Source organism: Peromyscus californicus, unplaced genomic scaffold, assembly GCF_007827085.1.
Source record: "Peromyscus californicus insignis strain IS unplaced genomic scaffold, ASM782708v3 Scaffold_19__1_contigs__length_69161282, whole genome shotgun sequence".
Taxonomy (NCBI): Eukaryota; Metazoa; Chordata; class Mammalia; order Rodentia; family Cricetidae; genus Peromyscus; species Peromyscus californicus.
The window spans coordinates 8,046,883-8,070,065 of record NW_026294491.1 but is presented as its reverse complement, the minus strand read 5'-3'; the positions used below and the strand labels follow the sequence as shown (position 1 = coordinate 8,070,065).

Genomic DNA, 23,183 nt, shown 5'->3' with positions numbered 1-23,183 from the left:
GTTGTGTTTTGCTTTTCTGTTGCCATGGTAAAACAGCAGGGGCCAAAGCCACTCAGGGGCAGGGGTGGCTTATTTGGCTTACAGGTTGCAGACCATAATCAATCATCGATTATGGAAAGCCTGAGCAGGGACCAAACCTGAGACCCAGGAGGAGGTCCACCTACTGGTTTGCTCCCTCCCGCCTGCTCAGATACCTTCTTACACAACCCACCTGCCTAGAGATGGTGCCACCCACAGTGGGCTGGACCCTGCTCCACCAATTAGCAAGTAAGAAAATAAATACCCCCACAGACATACCCACAGACCAAGACACAATTCCTCAACTGAAATTCCTTCTCCCCAGCTTTGTCAGCTTGGCAACCGGAATTAGCCATCACAATGACGAGGAACTGTCACGTGAAGTGTCAAGAGCAGATTCTAAGTGTCACACACACACACACTGGTAACTACAGTGGGTGTGTGTAGGCCATGTTTGTAGAGACCGGCACTTGGTGAGTATGTGTGTCAATCAGTACGCTGCATATTAGCATTCTGACTTGTCAAGTAAAGATGAAGAACTGCCCTCAAGTTAAATTTCACATTTTATCACATGCTTGCCGTTGCAAGGGATGAGCGATAGAGTTGAGGTCCTTTTCCCAATCTCCAGTCCCCTCTCCTTCCTCCAGAATATCTTTATCCTGTACCCGAAGCTGACTGGGGAGACAGTCCCTCAGCCAGTCTTTGAAGAAAGGTGTGCTGGTGTGTTTCCCAATGTGGGGAAGCAAGTATTCCAGGGAGTCAGTTGGGCTGACCCAGGTAGAAGCCAGAAGTAGGGGACCGGAGGATTGGGTAGTTTGATTTGTTTGCAGGAAAACTAGTGCAGGGAGAGGAGGCTGGGGACATGCAGGAAGCCTGTGTGCATTTGGGTTTCTGAACAGGGGAAGGTGTGGGCATGTTAGGAGGCCAGACACGTGGGCAGAAAGTCTTGCCTTAGTGGGGGAGTAAGGAAGGTCTGAGCCCCAGAGGACAGCATAGGAGTGGGAAGGGGATCCAGAGGGGCCTTGCAGGGTGGAATATGGCACTGGAGCGCCCCCTCCCCACCCCGGAGTAGAAGCAAAGGAGAGCCCATGTGAATGAGTGGGCCTGTATGTGTGGCATGACAGGTTGGGCATTTGAGAGGAAGCCAGAGGCACCAGACGAGGCACCAGAGGACAGAGCCGAATGAATATGGGTCACCGGTAAGTGAGAGCCCAGGAGTCACCTGAGTAGGGGCTGGTTGAGATGCTTAAACCCTGACCCGGGTCAGTGTGCAAGACCAGAGTTCGTTGTTCCAGAGTGGACGTGTTGACAGAAAACAGAAAAGACTCGCGTGTGTGTACACGCCTCTGGAGACCACAAACATCTCAGTTTAGAAGAACCTGGAAGGGTTCTGCAGCATCCCCCGGAGGACCCAAGGGACCAAGAGGCAGGGCCCAGAGTTGAGACGCGCCTCTCGTCCTTCTGGAGGTCAGCTTTTTAGGTGGCTCCTAGTGGCGTCCATAAATCAGATCACTGAGGACATTCCAGAGGCCAGTGACACTGTTCAGGTTAGACTGTCAGATCTGTGCGGAGTACCAAGTCGCCAAGCCGCCCCCGACTCTGCGCCACTCCTCTACCCCCCTCCCCCGCCCCGCTCCTCCCTCTTCCCGGGCGGGCGGCGATTGGCAGAGATGCCCTTCCAGTTGCTAGAACACAATCCCAGCCCTTGACTCCTCCCACACCGTTCGTCCCGCCCTTTCCCGCCACCCTTTTAGGCTGAGAGCCAAGCGGGCCGGGCAGCGTCTCCATGGCGACGCGAGACGCGGGCGGGGGTGGCTGGTACCTGCTTGGTAGAGACGCTACTCCGGAGATCCTAGCTGAGACCAGATCATGTCGGACCTGGGCTCCGAGGAGTTAGAGGAGGAAGGAGAGAACGATCTTGGGGTGAGAGCTCCTGGCCAGGGAGGGATTTCTGGGGTGCGCCGCAGCTCCGGAGCGGGAGGCGTGGGGACCAGCGGGCCGAGAGGTCGCAGACAGGACCACGCCGGCCACACCGGCGGCGGTGCGTCCAGGAAGTCGCTCTGAAAGGTGAAACGCCGTGACGTCTTGTTTCCACCCCCCTCCCCGCTCCCATCCCGCCTCCCATTAAAGGCGAAGATTTCTAGGCAGAGGGCATGAGAAAAAGGATGGCGAAGGCTGTTTCCTGGCAACTCACTGCACGGTGCTGAGGTGTCCCGGGCTCTGAAGAGTTCACCACGTAGGTCTGGATCAGTTTCTCTGAACTGTCCCAAGCCACTGGGATCACTTTCCTAAGTGTAGACATTAGAGGAGAGGCAAAAGACTCCCAGCCAGCGATGTGCTCTGACTTGAGTGCCTTGTGGGCCGGCGGTTACTCCTTAAACAAGAGGTGACCACTCCCTGGCTGACAGAGTGGGAACAGGCTTGCTGTGTGTGAGCAAAGAGAGTTTGAGGATAAAGTGAAAACCCGGGCCCCTCCTATGTAATGCAGGGTTGGCACCTGCTCAGACCTCTTTGCTGGTTGGTCCCTGGCCATCACCTCTCAGCTTCTGCTTGCTCTATGCCCTGGAGCAGCCTGGTTAGTGTGAAGAGGCAGAAATGCCTAGGAGTCACGTGCTCCCAACAGCAAGGAGCTAGTGCCAAAGGCAGGCAGACTCTGGTGTGAAATCTAGGCTTCACAATCTCCATGCAATTAGTCGGGAGACTGGTATTTCACCTGAAATTGCTAAGTACATCCTGGCTTAGCTCCCTCCTTTTTAATAATCTAGCTGACCTTCTCACTGGTTTCTCGGGGTTCTACTTCTAAACGTTTCCAGGGCGATGGCTCAGTCTGTGAGGAGCTTGCTGCCCAACATGAAGACCTGAGTTTAGATTCTGCTACCATGTCAAAAACTGGGCACAGGAAGATCCCAGGAGTTCACGGGCTGGCCGGCTTCGCTGCCATAGGTGGGCTCCAGCTTCTGTGAGAAAATCTGTGTCAAAATATAAAGTAGAGAGGATTGAGGAAGACACTGCCTGTCAGTCTCTGGCTCCTACAGATGGGCATGGACATGTACTTATTCATACGCACGCACATACACTCACACACACACACAGAGGTCACTAATTTACGGTTTGCTTCTGCTCATATTCAACTTACATTCCTGTCCATCCAAGTTTCTAGTTTGTTCTCCACCTGATTTGTAACATGTTTAAGCCTGTAGGTATGAAGGCAGACCACCCGTGGATCAGCTGAAAGGATTTCTCTGCTCAGTCACCCCCACAGCTCAGTCAGTGTTGGGCAGGTTGGTAGGTCCCTGAGATGGGAGCAGGGATCCACCCCAATGGCTCAGCGTTGGCCATACTGGGAGGCCTCTAGGATCGGACCAGGGACTCTGCACATGTGTGTATTAGTTACTTTTCTGTTGCTGTGATAAAACACCGTGACTCATGGAAGGAAGAGTTTATTTAGACTTACAGTTCCAAAAGGATAAAAGTTCATCACGGTGGGGAAGGCATATAGATAAACAGCAGGTATGGGGGGAGGGGAGGGAGACATGGTAGCAGGAGACGGAAGCTGAGAGTGCGCGTCTTCAAACAGGAGCACAGACTGCAAGCAGAAAGTGGGGTGAGACTATTAACACCCCAAAGTCCGTCCCTAGTGACATACTTCCTCCAGCAAGGCTCTACCTCCCAAGGTTCCACTACCTCCCCAAATAGTGCCACCGAGTAGGGAATCAGTGTTCAAATGTCTGAGCTTAAGGGGACATTCTCACTCAAACCACCACATTGTGGTTTGAAACCACCCTGAAAACAATCTGTAAGGTCACAGGCTTATATTCTAGGCAGGAATTTCTGGGCTAAAAGGGGCTAGAAGAAGGCAAGAAATGCCTGCCTGTTTGTTTCTAAAGCCTTCCACTTGATGTCCTGTACCTGTAATAGACACAGGTCCAAGTTCACAGATCATGTTTTAAAATGTCTAAATGAATATGTTAATTGTGTATGTTTAAAGTATGCAGCATGATATTTTAAGCTAGCCATGTTGCACCATTATGGAATGCTCTGGCCATTATATTATGTACTATATGCACCGTACATCCATGTATATGAGCCAGAGAACACTTATTTCAGAAAGTACAGGAAAAGCAGGAGAATTGCAAGCTTGCATTACTTTTTTTATTTACTTGTTTTTGGAGTTGGGGCAGGGGTCTGCTATGTGGCTAGGTTTGGCCTCCAACTCATGGCTCAAGCAATCTTGCAATCCTTCTGCCTCAGACCTTATAAGTGGTACTGCTTGAGCCAGGCAATGGTGGCACACGCCTTTAATACCAGCACTCAGGAGGCAGAGCCAGGCAGATCTCTGTGAGTTCAAGGCCAGCCTGGTCTACAGAGCGAGTTCCAGGACAGGCACCAAAACTACACAGAGAAACCCTGTCTCAAAAACCACACACACACACACACACACACACACACACACACACACACACACACAGAACAAAACAAAACACAAGTGGTACTGCTTGCAAACATCTTTGTGTGTGTGTGTGTGTGTGTGTGTGTGTGTGTGTGTGTGTGTGTGTAAGGCGTGAAACCCAGGGTCTTGTATATGCTAGGCAGCCCCACTCACACTGAGCTCTACCCCAGTCCAATCTACTTACAAGATAGATTCATAGCTTTTTCAGATTGGGTTAGAACTGATTTATTTTTTTACTTTTTTTTTTTTTAAGATTAATTTATTTTGTGTGTATGGGTGTTTTTTTCTGCTTGTCTATCACATGGCATGCAGTGCCTGAGGAGGCCAGGAGAGGGCATTGAATCCTCTGGAACTAGAGTTACAGATGATTGTGAGCCACCATGTGGGTGCTGGGAACTGAACCCAGGTCTTCTGCAAGAGCAGCCAGTACCCTGAACCCCTGAGCCATCTCTCCAGTCCCAGGGCCAAAAGTGTTTGGACTGTAAGTCCTTTGATAGGGAGTCGGACAATAAGATTAGTGGAATCTCTGAGTCTCCTTCCCCTCTCCCTCACAGCAGAACTTCCCAGCAGGACACAGACCTCTGGCAGACCACAGACTCTCCAGCAAACCCATGAAGGAAGAGCCCTTCTCTTAGGGTATTTGCATTTTAAGTCCTGAATGATGGAGAGAGTGAAGAGGGAGGCGTCTGTGAAGGCTGGGGACCTGTCCCACCTGCATCAACTCTCTAAACGTATGCCTGTGGTGACTGCGCATCTAGCATCTTCCCTTCATTGGTTCATGTTCACAGTGTCAGGATGAGCATAATAAACCACGTGCTCAAATGCTGGAGGGAGCTCTCCCTCCATGGACACATGCATTAATTGTGAGACCTTGGACCGGGGCTCTGCCCATCAGGCTTGGTTACCTGCCTCACCAGGGCAATGTGACAGGTGAATACAGTGCCCAAGGTTGGGAGGCCTCAGTAGTACAATAGTTATAGAACGCTTGGCTCATGCGCAGGGGCTGTTGAACAGCAGCCACAATTGGCGTGTTTCTTTTGCCCAGGAATATGAGGGGGAGCGAAATGAAATGGGAGAACGGCATGGACACGGGAAAGCGAGATTGCCCAACGGAGACACATACGAAGGACACTATGAATTTGGAAAAAGAAATGGCCAGGTCAGAATTGGGGACCTAGGAAGCTGGTTTTCTCTTAAATATTGTCTTAGTACATGTCGGATTTAGGGCTGCTAAGAACTGTGTCATCGGTGTGTTTCAGGGGGTCTACAAATTTAAGAATGGTGCTCGATACATCGGAGAATATATTAAAAATAAAAAACACGGTCAAGGCACCTTTATCTATCCAGATGGATCCAGATATGAAGGTAACATGCCATCACCACGGAGAAGATTTTTGGTTTTGCTGTACACGTTGTTTCTGACATAGAGCTCATCTGCAGATACTAAAGTGTATAAGAGAGCTTAACGTTCACTAGATCTACCACTCAACAACAACAACAAAAATGTGTTCCTTCCTTCATTGTCATAGAGGCCAGAAGTCTTTTAAGTAACTAAACATGCCCTCCTGTAAGCCGAGACTTAGAGTAAGTGAAAGGGGGTTTCTGGGTGGGCACAGAATCTAGGTGTGGCCTAGACCCACGACAGCCTATGGCATCATTCCTCTGAAGCTGTCTTTGTTGTTTTCTGTTTTTGCCCAATCCCTCTTCTGATGGCCATGTTTCTTTAGACCATGGAGTCCCTTTATCCAGGCATTTTGCCTTACTGTGATGTCTTTTCCAGTCTCCCATTCCTTACATGCTAATGTCATGCCCCAGGAAGACTCTTAGCTTATTTCTAAGAAGCTCCGGTTCCTATGTACCTGGTGGGTACAAGTCTAATCCCAGAGCCAGGACAGGAGAAGGCAGGAAGTAGGCTGTGGACTTCAGAAAGGGTATGCTGGTTGGTATGTTTGGGTTTTCCTCTACTCTCTGTTTCTCCTGTCCCCAGAAAGGGTCTTCTAGTTTCCATCCGATTTCCAAAAAGATCTGTGTCTTCAGCTGTGACTGTGGGGACAGTAGGTGTGACTCTGTATGTCATCTCTCTGTCTCAGCTTTCTTATCTGTAGCATGCAGATGGGATAGATTGAAATGTGTGTAATGCCTATAGACATTCCTGCCTTGAGGGAAGAGCTTGTTGGCAAGGACCATGATGCACTTTACGTGACAACCTCACTTTCTAATGAGGGTGACATAGCCTTAAAATGCGAGCTAACTAACACCTGAGATGTTCATCTTCAGGAAAGGAAGGCTTATTTTTACTTTTAGAGATTTTAAGATTGGGTTATTTTTATGTGCATGGGCGTTTTACAGGCATGGGTATTTTACCTGCACATACACCAGTGAAATACGTGCATACGTTGTCCACAGAGGCCAGAAGAGGGCATTGGAGCCCCGGGTTCTGGAGTTATAGATGTTTGTGAATCACCATGTGGGTGCTGATTTGGGTCCTCTGCAAAAGCAGCAAGTGCTCTTAACCGCTAAACCATCTCTCCATCCCCCGATTTTAGTCTGTAAACATGTGAGCCTGTGGCAAGGCAGAGAGCATCATGGTGGGAGTCTTCCATAAACCCAGCTGCTCGCCTCATGGTGGCCAGGAAACAGAGGGAGGAGGGATGGGCATGTCCCCAGTGACCCAGCTTTTTTCACTAGATTCTATCTCCCCAAGGTTCCACAGCTCCCAACAGTACAGTAGTTGGGGACCAAGCCTCTACACATGGCCTTTGGGGGACACCTATCCAGACCACAGCAGCTACCCGCCCTGCTTCCAGATAAAACTGAAACTAACAGACAGCAAAGGAAGGGGCTTCTCCTGGACTCCGAGATGGCGCAGAGGCGTTTACGCCTCTGCGTTAGACGTGGAGCTTAAATTGGTTTGTTCCTAACCCTTATCGGACTTGGTCGACAGAAGCGCCGTCTGCTTTGTAACGAGCTTTGGACGATTCGATTCGGGGCTTAACTGAATTCCTCCCAGACCCCTGGGAGCCTAATCTTGTTGTCACTTTTGATCTCAGGGTAGATGTTAATACAATTTGGGTTTCATATAAAGTACATTAAAAGGGGAGGGTCTTAGGAAGTCTTTCTCTGAAGCAGGGTTGGGGATTTTATTAAAGATATTTTAATATAGACTTAGGCATGAAGATTAGGAGACAAAGAGGTCCTCTTTGGTAAGACATATCCAAGTGTGGGTACAGCGCCTCCCCACCGAAGGGAAGAGGCGTCAGGAATTCTTCACGTGGAGATGCACCAGCTGAAAAGTCTACGCACAAGACCTGTGAGCTCAAGCATGGGTATCCACACCAAGCAATCCCCCAGCTCTGCCGACAATGGCTTTCCAAGGAGTCGGTTCAATCGGGGCACCAGCTACCATAGCCTCAGGGAAGGCTCGTCCTTACAAGGCTGTCCCCCGACTCAGATGCAGTGGTCATGCTAGAAACTCCCAGGCTGCTCACACTTCTGCCCCAGTTCCTTGCTAACTAGGTGGTCCCCTAACCCTATCTCCGGGCCAATGATCTTCTCTTACAGCTCACAGAACTCACAGAAACACTGTTAATTGTTTATTATAAAGGAAACCACAAATAATACTGGTGACTAGTCAGATGAACGGGTATGTAGTGTGAGTTCTAGAAGGGTCCAGTGTGGGCTTCTGTTCCTTAGAAGTTGGTGTGCATGGCCATGCTGGCATATATATACACTTTCCGAAACCCCAAGCCTCATCAAATCTCACTGTTCAAGGGGTTTTAAGGACTTAATTGGCAGGTACCTCCTCCCCCATACTCGAGGTCTGGTGAGGAGACCAAGAATGATGAGAGTAAGAAAGAATTGTTTAATAAGTTTCCAAAAAAGGTTAGATGTAAATTGAAAGCAGGAATCATATGTTTCTAAATGCCATTCAGGAGCCTTGATTCCTGGCCACTGAAACCTGAAGCGGGTGCAGGCCCCCTTCCTTTGAGCAACTCTGCTCCATTGCACAGGGTTTCCTAGGCTGAGCGGAGCCTCCCACAAGTTTCTCAGGTGGTGTAGCCTGTGCTCATGGGTCCTCACCAACATGAAATCTAGCGTGTTTGCAGTTTAACTGTCCTCTTTCACTTCTGAAAAGTTTCTGTAAAACACACAATGTTTTTCTTGTCACGCCAGCCTGGAGCCCGGCTCCCAAGGGCGAGAGAAGAGAGATGGGTTCCTTTTGTTATGATCTTTTTTTGGGGGAAGGAAACCATCTGAAGTAACTGTTCCAGCTGTGGCCGCTTTGCCCCAGGGTGTGCTAGAGCAGCTCTGAGTAGCTCACGGTAGCCAATTTTGCACTTCTTGCAGCTCCATAAACAGCTCCAAATTGGCCTCAGTGGGAATATTCCACCGCAGAAACTGGCGGATGCTGCAGACGCAGATACGATGCCGCTCTGAAGGTCCAGGACAACCCCCAGATCTTTGGCCATGGTGTGCGCTGTCCCACGATTACTACAGACCTGGCACCAAATGTATATTTTAGTGAATGATCTTAATTTTTGGATTCTCCATCTCTCTTGCTCCGGTCCCTGTTTCGCATCTTATTGGGGGACCCAGTCCTCTTTCTGAACCCCTAGCAGTCGCCATTCCCGTCTCTCTGTGTGTGTTTGGCGAGGCCGCTATGTGCTGAGCTGCCGTTCACCTTTGAGGTCCTGTTCTTGCCTCCTGCCCCAGGCTGCCGATCACATCCTTTTGGGTCTCTGTCTTCATCTGGTGTAAGCCTGTGGGGGTCCTCTGCTGTCCATTTCTGCAGATGTTCTAGTTCACAAGGCGGCCAGGATGTTTTGTGAGCAAATATTGGAGAAGGGAGGCAAACTCTATAGAATTCCTAGTTTTGGAAACACCTTGGGATTTGTTTGTGGAAATGGATAGTTTGGATAATTAACATTTTGTTAGCATTGTGTATGTTCCCTTCGTGGATGTGGAAATGTCTCTGGTGTTTGTGTCAGCCAGAAGTTTACACACACTCTAGGGTCCTCTTTAAGGAAAAGGATATAGAGTTGCTATAAAAACGAATTTTCGTTTGTAATGGGGAATTGAAATAAACTGAACATTTTAAAATTAACAATGTAAGTGCCATAAACAACACAGAGCTTAAGAAGGCATCCTGGGGTGTATTTTTAATTAATGGCCGACATCCTCGTAGAATTCTGGAGTGGCTCTCCTTCACCTGTTTTGGCTTTTCTTTAGCACTGGGATCGAATCCAGGGCCTCCCACGTGCAAGGCAGGCGTCTTCCGCCGGTGCTAGCCAGTAGTCTTCCTACAAGAAAACAGTTGGCGTAGTTTTCTGTAGAGAGACTAGAAGACGAAAGCATCCTTTTTCTCTTGAAACAAACTGATCTCGATTAGTTCTTAATTACTCGTTCCGTTCTAGAAAGTTCCATCCGGGTAGTAGTCTAGAAAGTTGTATCCGGGTGCTGATTTGCTGTTGGTCATATGTGATCGGTAACGTCCACCTTGGGTATCCGCTGGTTGGTTTCCTCTCCGCGGGAGCCGTACGAGTTGAAGAGTTTTGGAGAGACTGATGTCAAATCCCCTTTGGCTGGAAACAGTTTGCTGCCAAGCCAAGCGTTCCGAATTCCGCTCTGGTTTTCCAGTGTTAGGGTTTTCTGCCATGTGCGTGAGAAATTAGCAGGACCTACCCACATGCAGGGGAGTGGCCAGGCTCCCCAGGCCAGGAAAGGTAGAGCGAAGGAGTTGGCAAGAAGGCGTCAGCCTTGGAACCAGGTACCCAGCTGGGAGACCGAGTGAGTGCTGAGGCTAGACCATCAAGGCTTGGAGATGCTGCTGAGTTGCCAGGTACCTGCAAGGCATGTGGAGGATAGCTGGGGTCAGTGGCAAAGGGTCAGACAAGCTTGTCTCAACCCTGACCTCTCAAGCCCACCAACCTGCAAAAGCGTGAAAACGTCTGGGGCCCACCTCACAGGCCTACACCCTCCAGATCTGTGTCCCCGGGCTCCTAACTCGGCCCTCCTTAGCTAGCTCTCCCTGAAGCTGGCCCAAGGGGAAGGGAAGGTGGATGGAGGGGAGTCAGAGAGGAGAGGGGCAGCAGGCTTAGCTCTATGGTTACAACGCTCTCTCTTTTGCAGAACACATTGCTTGGATCCTCCTGGGCTAGCAGGGGCCACAGCATCAGTCTGATCTTTTCATCTGACTTTGCGTGTGTGTTGTCCTTTGTAGGGGAGTGGGCAGATGACCAGAGGCATGGCCACGGCGTGTACTACTACGTCAATAACGACACCTACACGGGGGAGTGGTTCGCTCATCAAAGGTTTGGCTTCTACCTGTAGTCTTTGGGGGTCCATTTGCGGGGTAAGAACAGGGTAATGCCTACTGAAGGCAGTCCCATGCTGAAGGGCAGGTGTGTAGGGGAGGCGCCGCTGAGAGCGGATGAGGAGGGACGACTGTCTCCCCGCAGCGGGCCAGGACACGTGGGTCCTCCACCCACAGCCCCAGGGAAACCCTGACTCTGCCCGGGGAAATCGGTTCACGGGCAGGCCGCTGGCCTCTGTGGCATCAGATGATGCTGGCTCCACGTACCCTGTGTAGGTGGCATGCCAAGTCTTCAAGTGGACACAGATACTGGAAACCAGTTGCCTATAAGCTGGCATCTACTTACGTCCCCCTCAGCCTTAGGGTCGGTGCTCCATAGCGGACAGTAACCAGGTGCCCTTGTCTCGTCTTTGCCAGGCATGGGCAAGGCACCTACTTCTATGCAGAGACAGGCAGTAAGTACGTCGGCAGCTGGGTGAACGGGCAACAGGAGGGTGCTGCCGAGCTCATCCACCTGAACCACAGGTACCAGGGCAAGTTCCTGAACAAGAACGTAAGTCAGCGTGCCATGTGCTAACATTAAACACTCAGAGGAGTCCTTCCATTACCACCAGCTGAGGACAGCTGCACCACTCCAAGCTCTTCGATGCCCACCGAGTACAGAGTCGGGTGGGGTGGAGGCAGAAAGCTGGGCCTGTTTCCCGGGGCCCCAGTGGCACCCTGTATCTCTATTAAGGCCAGCACCCTTGGTACCAGGGCATCTTCTGCTGGCTGTGTGTGCTCTTGCCCTCTGGTAAACCATGTTGAATGGGAGGGGGATCCCAGAGCTCCCCCCCACCCCCCATGCCAGAGGCCAGCCTGCCACTCCCAGTTGGGAAGGCTTTAAGGGCCCAGAGTGATTGCCCTGGGTCTGGAGACATGTTCACAGGCTGCTGTTTGGTGGGCTCCGGCTTTGGTGACGGCTTTGCACAGAGGGAGGAAGATGGGAGATCTCAGTAGTTGCGAGCTTTCGAGCTTTCTCCCCAGGCTTTCCTGGGAGCCGCCGCAGCCCGCTCAGGGCTGGAGGGAGACTCCCCAGAGAGAGTTTGCTGAGCACACTGACTGGGAAGTTGACAGGGGGTATGGCTAGCTACTTTCCTCACTCCCCCTTCAGACTCTCCACATGCCCCGGTTCATTTACATGTAACTTGAGCCTCAGCTGTTGGGGAAATCAATAAGCTAGACTAGACAGTCTGAAAAGGGAGAGGATACCTGGAGGCTTTGCTCTGTCAGTCAGTAAAAGGCTTACAGTTATACAAAGCACAGAAGAATGCCCACACTGTAACGTGTCCTACGCTAGCATCCCCCTCCCCGTGGCTGCCCCTTCCCTGCTCCTCCCTCAGAACCTCTGTACGCCACATGCACACACACACTTACACATCAGCTTTCGCAGAATCAGTTTTGAGAGTTTGTCAGGTACCAGGATGCAGAGGCACACCTGCTATCTATCATCTTGCACATCTGGGCATGTGGGATAAAAATGCAGAGGAGGCCTCCGGGTCTAGACAGTGCTCCTGCCCTGCCTGGCTCAGCAGGCCATACCGAACGGTCCTCCATGCTGCCTTTCTGTTCTATAACTCAAGCAAGCATCTGACTCCAGACACCAAATCCCTAGCAGGTTTTCCAGGTGCAGAGTGAGGGCATCCCCTCTGCTCTGACCCTTAAAGGGAAAGGAACTTTGAACCAGCCTAATCTACGTTTGGTTCCGTGTTTCTGCTTTTGTTAGCTCCCCGGTTAACTTCCTCCACTCACCCAACCTGAGCACAGGTTACACCTTCTAGACAGGGGCGGTGCCTGACCCTGGAATGAAAGCCAGTAGACTGAAGTTGGTTGTCATTCTGTCTTTGAAGAAATGCATCTACACGGAGTCCTTTCTGTGTGATAAACAGCATGTCCAAATGCAAGCTGGGGAGGAAAGGGTTTGTTTCCTCCCACAGGTCCATCATTGAGGGAAATCAGGACAGGAATTGAAGGAGGGTGGGGACTCCAGCAGGGCGAGAGCTTGACCCAGAGACAACGGAGGAACACTGCTCACAGCCTCGGTCTCCGGCCATGTTTGCTACCTTTCTTATACGGCTCCGGCTGACCTGCCTGGGGATGATGCTGTCCACAGTGGACTGGGCCCTCTTACATCAATGAACAGTTAAGAAAGTGCCCCACAGACATGCCCCACAGGCCAATCTGATGGAGGCGCTTCTATACTGGAGGTTCCTCCTTCACAGTTGACAGCCAAATACTGGGACTGCTGAATGTAAAGAGCTGATATTTTGAAACACCACAAACACTGTCCGTTGTCTTGAAAAGCTGCACGACTTTATCCCCTCACTAACAGAACCTGAGTCCCATCACAGGTTCTCAGGACATTGGATTTATCTGCTGCATCCTTTGCTTTTTTCCCTCCTCCAATCTGATATGCAAACATTTTGTTTTTTGAAACTGTGTGTTTCCCTGGTTACGAGCGGGGTCAGGCATCTTTCATCCTCTCAGCACTTGGTTGTGTTTCTTTCTCAGAAACCCCCCCCCCCCATCCCTGTCCTTGCTGACAAGTCATTAAAGCAGGGTGAGGAGGGATGGAGATAAGGAGGGATGGAGAAGGCAGGCAGACTAGAAAGAGATGAAGTCACCGAACACTCGGTCAGGACATGGCTGGCAGCTAATGAAGACATGAGGGGCAATAATGGGTCGAGGAACTAGATAACTAGATAAGCCCGCCCAAATCACATCACCCGGCAAAGTCTGGGGAGGTGACAGATGCTATTGTCAACAATGGCTGAGGGAGCCACTACCGGTTGTATTTTTAAAAGTCTAGTTGCTCTATCACTTTATAAAAGGGATAGGGAACAGTAAAATTAGTCCATCCTTCAGCAAAGAGAGAAAGGAATTTTCTGGAAGGAATATTTAAATGTCGCCATGAACAAAACTAATCAAAAGAGGTGACATCTATGAATGCAGAGATGAGGAAAGAGTCCCTAAACAGACTCACAAAGGAAAAATGGATTTAGTTTCCTAAGAAGGAATGTAATGACTAGAAAATTGAAAGCCTAGGGTGGCGGTCGGTGTATGCCGACAGCGAAGAGATTGTGAGCCAGCCTGAGCTACGGAGCGAGACACAGGGTCAAAACACAACAAAACAGCATGTTCGTGCTAACGCTTGGACAAGGAACGGTGTCGGCATGGCAACGCCGAGCATCGGTCAACAAGGCACATTACAATTCGTGGTCCAAGGTGAACGCAAATGTCAGGTTGACAACTGGTGATGTGGGAAACATCTGTAAGGCCGGGGAGTGGCTCACACTCGGTTTCTAAGTCAAAGTGGCGACGGTGCGTGTCATCATTTTTTTTTGAAAAAAAAAATCTCCTGGGGGGCTGGTGAGATGGATCAGTGGGTAAAGGTGCCTGCTGCCAAGTCTGACCACTTGAGTTTGCTACCCAGGTCCCACACGGTGGAAGGAGAGAACTGACTCCCGCAAGTTGCTCTCTGACTGTAACACATGAACTGTGACACCATGTGCACCCCACACCCATCAATGAGTAAACAAATTATTTAAAAATGCTTGGCACTAAATCCAGTGTTACAGCAAACAGATCAAAGCGCTGGTGGCCAGCCCCTCTCTAGCCAGTCTGCCCATAGGCACCGATTCATTACAGGTTCTACAGTGGATAGATTCCTTACTCCTTTTCAATGCAGTAAAAACATGGCTGAGACCTTCAAAAACAAACCCTTGAACAGTTCCGCCAGCTGTCAGTCAACGGAAGCATTCTGTAACCCTTCTCAGACTCTGCACGGTGAGGTCATTCGGGGTGAGCTTTCTGGGCATGGCACTTAGGAAGCGTTTTGTACTTTCTATTCGACATTGACCATGAAGAGTAAAAACGCACTGAGTTCCTTTCTCCCTACAGCCTGTTGGTCCTGGGAAGTACGTCTTTGACATTGGATGTGAACAGCATGGTGAATATCGCCTAACAGACGTGGTAAGTCGAAGAATATGACTGACTCTGTTTCCAAGGTCCAATATCAGCCCAGTGACATTGACCCTGCTAGGTAAAAGGTGATTGGCGTTGAGCATGCTCCTAGGCAGCTCAGCTGCCAAAGTGATCGATGCCATTTCACAATGCCTGCCGGAGTCAGAGCTAGATTTTGTGGCTAGGAACTGGCTAACCCTTGAGTTCTGGCAGGTGTCGGTCCCGGAATGGCATCTGAATGCTGTAACTGTCAGCAAGAATGTCAGGTGTCTGTTCACGGCTCATGGTTGACCGTCTCTTAAAGCCTGGTTAGTAAGTCCCTTTGCTACGTTTAGCACAGATGTTAATACCAGATTGACTTTCTCTGGCTGGCATCAATGTTATCATTCTTAGGCATTCAGGGACAGTGCGTGTGAGGGGTGTGTGTGTGCTCCGGATGTGGACGCTCAGGGACAGTGTGTGTGCGGGGTGTCAAGTGATGAGGCATCAGGTGTGGACTGCTAGCTGCTGAAGGAAGGGACATCTGCCACTTGGGGAAGGTTCACCTACTGCTGGAGCACAGGTGCGTTCTTTGGGGATGTTCTCAGAGTTTGGTCCTTGGCTCAGCAGCCTGAGGGTCACTTGGGAACCTATGCAAATTATTAGGCTGCAATCCTGACCGTCTGAGTTAGAAGCGGCGTGGGTGGGGGCCAGCATGTGTGTTTGAGAGAGCCTTCTGGGTGACTCCTAGCAGGGCAGGCTTGGGCACCACTGGCCTTGAACACTTGTGTCTTCCTCGCGAATGGAAAAATTCATTTCTGAGTGAATGAGCAGACATTCCCACCCGTGTCCAGGAGGTTTTGCTGACTCTTTAGGTTGATGTTCTGATCTCTGGAACGTTTAAAAAGCTGCAGAATTGAGGAGTCGGCAGATACATTTGAAAAAAACCGATGCATGCTGGCTCCAGTTCCCTGTAGGAATTACGAGTGTTGACCTCCCAGCTCTCTTTTGTTGAATTTGATCTCTGGACCCATGCCAGGAGAGCCCCTGTGTTTGTGCATTTCCCTGCCATCATAGGGACATCTTGGGCTTTAGGTCTTTACCTCAGTGGATGTTGCTTGGGACTGGAGAGTGGAGCAAGGCTTGAAAAGCGTGTCTCGTCGGTTATCCTCAGTTGCTGAGGGACATGCCGAGCCTGAGAGCCCCTCACAGTGTCTTGGCTGTGCTCTGTGGCTTCCTGACTTGTCTGGCTCATGCTAGATCTGTCTTCAGCCCTTAGATGATGCCACCAGTAGTCACACTTGTTCCAGTCAGGAATGGTGTCGCCGAAAGTCTCAAGTCCCAGTTCAGAGCCCATCTTTGCCCTGTGCTCTTTTAATATTCCAGACCAAATAATAGTAATGTCGATGACTTTGTATTTTTGCACTTAAAATAGGAAAGAGGAGAAGAAGAGGAGGAGGAAGAGACATTAGTGAATATTGTTCCAAAATGGAAAGCTCTGAAAATCACAGAATTGGCCCTGTGGACGCCAACCCTCTCCGAGGAGCAGCCTCCTGCTGAGGGGCCAGGCCAGGAGGAAGCACCCGGAGCTGCTGGTACGGAACACTCCAGGGTTGTCAGGGCAGGCATGCCTGGGTTGCCAGGTCAAGGGCCCCAGGGTTGTTAGGGACATGCACACCTGTCCTCAGATCTAGTGTAGCTGATCTCTCTGGGAGATGGCCTCTGGGTCAGTTTGGGTGCAGGATGCTATAAGTACACGTGTTTGGGATGGGAGTCCCCCAGGGAGTAGAGGGGAAGAATGCAGATCAGCTGGATGGAAGAAATGTCCTGCTATGATGTAGGCTTAGCCACCTTGGGGGATTCCCCAGTAGCCAGAGTTTACTTGGCAATGCCTCTCTGTAGGCGTGACTTGGGTTGGGTAGCCAATAGCAAATGGGGTCCCATGTCCCTGTTGGAAGAAGGATCGAGGCAGCAGCGTCTCTCTGTATACGTTTTACAGTGGTCTTGTGGAGAGAGTTGGGAGATGGGGCGGGGTGATCTGATGGCCAGGCCTGGGCTCGAGCTTGGAGGCTGGGAAAGGAGGCCCTGGTGTCAGGAGCAGGAGACCCACTTGACACACATATCTGCACTCATGTTCCCTGGTGACCTCCTCCTGTCATCCATCATTGTCCTCATCCCAGGTATGGGTGACACCTCAGAAGAAGCCCAGGCTCTGGCAGAAGGTTTTGAGGGTGAGATGGAGAGGACCGGTGAGGACGACATCGACGCCCTCAGGCAGGAGAGCCGAGAGAACAGTTACGACATGGACCAGGGTAAGAATACATCCCCAAGTCCAGCTTGTCTCCCAGTCGAGCCTGTCCATGGCAGGAACTGGCCTGGTGTGACTGGTCCCTTATTTATTTATTTATTTATTTATTTATTTATTTATTTATTTATTTGGTTTTTCGAGACAGGGTTTCTCTGTGTAGCTTTGCGCCTTTCCTGGAACTCACTTGGTAGCCCAGGCTGGCCTCGAACTCACAGAGATCCGCCTGGCTCTGCCTCCCGAGTGCTGGGATTAAAGGCGTGCACCACCACCGCTGCCTGGCACACCTGCACATTTGTATACAGCTCTGGGTCTCTGGCACACTCAGTGTGGAGTAGAGGGGCAGGGATCTCATCCAGAGCCGCCCATGTCCACAATTTCACTCTAGAGTGTTAGAGACCATCACCGTGTCCCCCAGAGAGGTAAGAACTCATCGGGAACAAGAGCAGGAACTGTTTCCAGGAAGGGTCAGCTTCAGATGAGTGGAAAGGCTGAGAGGCAGCGAAAAAGGGCAGAATGGGGGCGAGAGGAGACTCCAGACAAAAACACGACCTGAAGCCTGGGGGAGTGTGGGGGACGAGGTCACAGCTTTCTCGTGCACTCTTTCTTGACGTCTCATGGTGGAACTTTGGACTGGATCCTCAGCTCTGTGGGTGTGACCGAGGGGCCTTTGGGAAGCAGAAGCCTCAGGCTGGGTGCTCGAGAACCAGGGGGACCAATGGAAGATGCGTAGCCCAAAAATCGATGTGGGAGAAAGAAAGAAGGGGATGGAGATGGAGATGAGGAATGCTTAGGACCAGGTCCAGGGAGACCGGGCTCAGTGGATGATGTCTGGTCCCCGAGTAAGAGTAGGAGCCTTAGCTCGGGAGCTTGTCCCTGAGTCCTTAGCTCAGGGACCTGAATGCCTGCAGAGAACAGAGCTAAATGCTTAAACAGTTGTAATCGTTTTTTACCACTAATTTCTATGCTTCTCTCGTGTTTTCTTTTCTTCCCAGGAAACACGAACTTTGATGAAGAGCAGTTAGACCTCCAGGAGTAAGATGGAGGAAGTGGAAGAACACAGACACACCAGCCGTGCCTTAGTTTATTCCAGGCAGCTGGGGCTAGTACCAACCAGCTGTCAATCTTTCTCTCTCAGTTGTTGTTTTGCAGTTGGAAATAAATCTCCCAGTGTTCAGTGTTTGTGAAGGCGCCTCCGCCACAGCATCTGAGGGCTGGTTTCCAGCTGCTCACGGGCACCACTCCTTGAAGTGTGGTGTCAACGGGTGTGGACTTCAGGTACGCACCTCTCACAAAACACTGGGTCTGGAGTGTGCCCCAGGCTCTGTAAGAAGGCCAGCTGCCTGCATCCTCTGCCCTCTTCTTGGATTTCCATCTCCCAGCAAGGTCTCTGCCACAGGCTGAGCGAGGCCACTCACAGGCATTGGTAGTGAGCGCCCCCTGCAGGTTCCTTGGCAACTGCAGTTTCCTGCCTCGTTTGTGGTCCAGTGCCATATGGACTCCCACCTGGCGTCTCCCTTCCCTCCCTGGAGCTGTTCCCTTTCCCCAGCATTGTTCCCGGGGGCTAAAGCAGAAGCCCGGAGGTCCCATCCCATCCAGTTTCACCTCCTCTTCCTCGAGTTGCTCAGAAGGGAAGTTTCTCAGAAGGGAAGTTGCTCAGAAGGGAAATGCTTTATCTAGCCCCAGTAAGATGGAGGCAGTCAGTTCCAGTGTTGAGTCAGGTCTCTGCCCACAGCGGGGCAGGCTTCCCAGCTCTCCAATACTGCCCAGTGCATTTCTTCTCATTATCCCCTAGACTCTAGGGGATAGGATGCTAGGGAATGAGAGTGTCGCCTGTAAACAACCCATCCATTTTCCCATCTCTCATTTCCTGGAGACATCGCAGCAGAAATTTGAAGCATTTTGGTTTCATTAGGGCTGACTCCTCCTAACTCAGGCCTCAGTGAGTAAAATGAAGTACTGTGCGCGTCTCTCGATATTTGAGTCACACAGTAAGTCTTAAATCCCAGGTGAGGATGCCATGTCAGAATAGCCTACCCACTAGCTCCTCAGGTCCTCAGCCCCCTAGAATCACCCCACTCAGGCTCCACACTCTGCACACTCTCGGATAGGCATGCTGCAGCCGTGATGGCCAGTGCTTTGACCTCCTCAACAGACACCTAGCCACCACGAACAGCGAGGGACTGTGACACTATGGCATGCTGATGTGATACCTGGCTTTTGTGGAGGCTCTCTGCACATGTGGGAAACTCACCTTCAGAGGAAGCATAGATAGCTGGTCACCTCTTGAGTTTCTGATTCACAAGGCTGGGAAATGTGAGTGTGTATTTGTTCAGGTTCCAGGGGTGCAGAGGCTTCTGGGTCATAGGTCACACTGGGTAGGAGGCCACTTTCCATAGTATACCATGGTCTAGTCCAAAAGCTGAGAAGGTCCAGACTGCAGATTCAGGCCCCCACTGTGTGGGAAGCCAGCTGGGGGTCTCTGTGTTATGCAATTTCTTCCTTGTGACTCTCAGAAGCTGTGTGAGGTGGTGCAGGAGAAGTCCTCAGAACACTGCACGTAAAGAGATGTGGACATTTATTGACACTGTGTGACTCCATCAAACTCCTCACAGTGGTCCTCAGAACACTACACATACAGAGATGTGGATATCTATTGACACCATGTGACTCCATCAAACTCCTCACAGTGATCCATGGAGCATCTGCTGAATAAAAGATTTATCGGAGAGGAATTTTCCACAATTCAGGTTTTTAAGAGTATATAAAAACGAATTACACAAATCGCTGGATTTTATGACCCTTAGGAAAATGCAAGACAAACATTTTTCATAAGTGCAAGAAACTTCTGGATTCTACAAATTGCAGGATGTGTTAATATCATAAAGCATGTTGTAACTTGACTACAGTAATTTCATTACCACATTAGAAGCAGCAGCTGAGACCGTACAATGTGCAATTATACTCAGGGATTATACTTATTTGCTTATTCTATGAGCACAGTTATGAAGCAGGCTATCATTAGGACACCGTGTTTGGAGATGGGGTGGAGGGTAGAAGATACAACATGGTCAGCATGGGGCATCCTGAGAGTGTGGCTCTCTATCTGCGTGTGTCAATACCAACAAGCCCCGAGTAAAGGAAGGAGGGGCAGAAGGATGGGAGAAGAGAGGTGGGGTGGGGGCCCCCGGAGTTCCTGACAAGGACTGAAAGAGAGGGGATGACTCACCCAAAACTCATGGAAGGACATCCCTGGACTTCTGGTGCCACGGCAGAGCCTGGCTCCCGTGTGGGACCTAACAGCATCCCTCCCAACTGCTCCTCCAAATAGCTCAGAAGTAGGGAGTCAGTCATTCAAATACTACAACAATCATGGACACACACAAGGGGCTCCATCATCGCTGTTGGTCATAGGACCATGGAATGAACCTCTCGGTGCTTCTCCAAGTGGGAGGCATGGATCATGCTAAAAGCTGCCCCTCCGCCGGGCCCACAGGGAGACTCAGGGCAGTTATCACCCGTCCTTCCCCCCAAGTACCCAGTTTCACAAAAGCATTGCAGTATTCCCCTTCCCTTTACCCATAATGATATCTCTCAAGAGCCCGGGGGGGTCTCGAAACCTTTGCACCAAACCTGCCTACACTGTTCTGTCTCTAACCCACATGTCTACGATGAAGTTGATCTTCAAAATCACATGCAATGAGTTTAACAATAGCTCCCGAAACAGAACAACCTCACTATTAATTCAGGTGGATGCAACATCCCACCTCCTTCAACATCTTGCACCGTGGTGTACCTTTGGGCCTTGAAGGATGGCAGCTAAACTCGCAGACACTGATGCCACAGATAGAGGGACCACAGTATCCTGAAGTATGTCTTATAGATGATAAAGCACATCCACCTTCCATGAGCAGTTTGCATGTCAAAATTTATCAATGAGATCACTCAGGCCTGTCGTTCTGTGTGGGACACTTTCTGCTAACGAATGTAAGGTGTTTCCGTGTGCTTTTCCAGAGCTGAGGCTAGAACCCATGGCCTTGTGCATACTGGGAAAGTACTCTACCACCAAGTCACTTAACTCAGATTTCTTCCCTCCCCTTCCCTCCCCTCCTTTTCCTCCCCTTGCCTCCCTGTTCCTTTCCTGTCTCTTGCTCTCCTCCCTCCATCCCTCCCTCCCTTCCTCCCTCCCTCCTTCTCTCCCTCTCTCTCTCTCCCTTCCTTCCTTCCTTCCTTTCTGTCTGTCTGTCTTTTCTTTTTGTTGTCAGGGACTCACTGTACAGCTGGGCGGACCTGGAACTCCTTGTATAGACCAGCCTGGATTGAGCTTCGCTGCTACAGCTGGGCGGACCTGGAACTCCCTGTGTAGACCAGCCTGGATTGAGCTTCACTGCTATTTTTTGCCTCTGCCTGCTAAGCTTTGATTGGCAGGCACATGGCCCACAGCAGCCCTCCAGTTCTTTTCCTCTCTGAATGTGATTAGCTGTGTCCTTAGGGGAATGCCTGTCTCAGGCAAGTGCCTGGTTTGTTGTTTGTTGGCATAAAGGTTTCTGGTGTTCTATTTTCACATCTGTGACCTCAGTGGTGATCCCGCTCTCTGTTTCTGACCATTTGGGCTGCCCTCTCTTTTGCTCTGATTAGTCTAGCTGGGGTCTAGAAGTTTTCTCGATCTTTTTGAAGCACTAGCTTTTGGTTTTTTTTTTTTTTTCTGTTTTCTATTGCGTTGATTTCTGCCCTGGTCTTTGAGAACTCCTTTCTTTTGCTCATATCGAATTACTATATTTTGCTTGTTATTTCTAGTTAGGGTGGTAAGGCCAAATATTTTAGGGTTCTTTTCCAATAATGACTTTTAGTGTGGTATTAATTTCTCTCTAATCCTGTTGCAATGACATCCCACAGATTCTGATAGGTTGTATTCCTATTCTCGATCAGTTCAAAGATTTTCCCCAGATTAAACAAAAAGATTTATTTATAGCGTGTGAGTACAAATGTGTGTGTTCATACTCTGCACGGCATGCCTGCAAAGGTCATAGGACAACTTGTGGGAGTTGGTTTTCTGCTTCCACCAGGTGGGTTCTGAGGATCAAACTCAGGTAGGTAGGCCTGTTGGCAAAGACCTCTAATGGCTGATCCATTTTCCCACCCCATTTTCCCCTTTGACTTGGCCTCTGACCCAGGAATTAGTTAGAGATGTGTTATTAGTTTACAAATAGGTAGATTTTCTTTTTACGTTTTCTGTCATCATTTCTAATCTAGTTCTTTCATGGTCAGAAAATGTATATCCCACAATTCAAATGCTTTTACATTTATTACAATTTTCTTTATAGCCTAGGATGTGGTCATTTTGGGAAACAAGCCATGTTGTACTTGAAAAGAGTGAATTTACCACCGTGTGGTGAGGTTCTCCATAAGTATTGATTAGGTCAAGTTGATTGGTAGTGCTTTCGGGTCTTTTATGTATTTATTGATTTTCCTTCTTTCCGTTTTTAGTGACTACTGAGCTATTAAAACCCATGAAAAATGGCTGCAGATTTTCCTACAGGTGGCGACAGGGTTTAGTGTCTTCTGTTGCCCTGTCACACATTTCTTAAAGACCATGATGAACACTTAGCATTGATTGTCATCTTGACCCAGCACAGAATCACCTGAAAAAGGAGTCTTGGCTGAGTCCCTGGCTTGATCAGATTGGTCTGGGGGCTCGTCTGGGTGGGAACTGGCCCAGCCCACCGTGGGCGGTACCATCTCAGGCAGGTGCTCCAGGGCTGTATAAGAAAGCAAAGTCTGAGCTGGGAGAGAGAGCCAGCATGCAGTGTGCCTCCAGATTTCTGCCTCAGGTTCCTGTCCCAACTTCCCTCAGTGATGGGCTGTGACCTGGAAGTGTAAGTCAAACAACACCATTCAACCAAGGAGGAGCTACTGAGCATTCAGACACAGCCTATGGGGGGCACATTCTAGAGTCCAGCATGTGCATCAGGGAAGGGTTCATATACTAGATCACAGAAGGATAGGAGGGACATTGACATGGAATATGAGGTTCCAGAAATGTGAAGTATCTGAAGTAGGGTGGAGGAAGTCAAACAAAATGGAGATATGGATAAATATTTTGGAATTCAAAACAC

General features: G+C 50.0%; 2 protein-coding genes across 4 annotated transcripts in view; one reads left to right on the top strand and one right to left on the bottom strand.

Moving 5' to 3' along the window:
- Positions 1–2,742, bottom strand: part of Slc37a1 (solute carrier family 37 member 1) — a 70,713-nt gene extending 67,971 nt beyond the window's left edge. For both annotated transcript variants that reach the window (XM_052744495.1, XM_052744502.1), the window contains exon 1: positions 1,841–2,742. The gene's annotated coding sequence lies outside the window, so the exon portion shown is untranslated. The remainder of the gene's footprint in view (positions 1–1,840) is intronic.
- Rsph1 (radial spoke head component 1) lies at positions 1,829–18,244 on the top strand. 2 transcript variants are annotated; one of them, XM_052744503.1, is made up of 9 exons: positions 1,829–1,941; positions 5,514–5,627; positions 5,728–5,833; positions 10,689–10,779; positions 11,199–11,334; positions 14,721–14,792; positions 16,198–16,357; positions 16,943–17,074; positions 18,063–18,244. In XM_052744503.1, exons 1-9 carry the CDS (start codon positions 1,888–1,890, stop codon positions 18,104–18,106), a joined length of 909 nt encoding a protein of 302 aa, XP_052600463.1. In that variant the 5' UTR covers positions 1,829–1,887; the 3' UTR covers positions 18,107–18,244. The 2 variants fall into 2 exon arrangements, with proteins under 2 accessions (XP_052600463.1, XP_052600464.1); XM_052744504.1 differs by lacking the exon at positions 1,829–1,941 and adding an exon at positions 4,741–5,398.
- The last annotated feature ends 4,939 nt before the right edge of the window (positions 18,245–23,183 follow it).

Excerpts from the sequence above, each read along its gene's own strand:
- Rsph1 (XM_052744503.1), top strand. The coding sequence starts at position 1,888 with ATGTCGGACCTGGGCTCCGAGGAGTTAGAGGAGGAAGGAGAGAACGAT. Across the intron at positions 1,942-5,513 it reads AAGGAGAGAACGATCTTGGG|GAATATGAGGGGGAGCGAAA; the intron begins GTGAGAGCTCCT and ends TCTTTTGCCCAG. Across the intron at positions 14,793-16,197 it reads AATATCGCCTAACAGACGTG|GAAAGAGGAGAAGAAGAGGA; the intron begins GTAAGTCGAAGA and ends CACTTAAAATAG.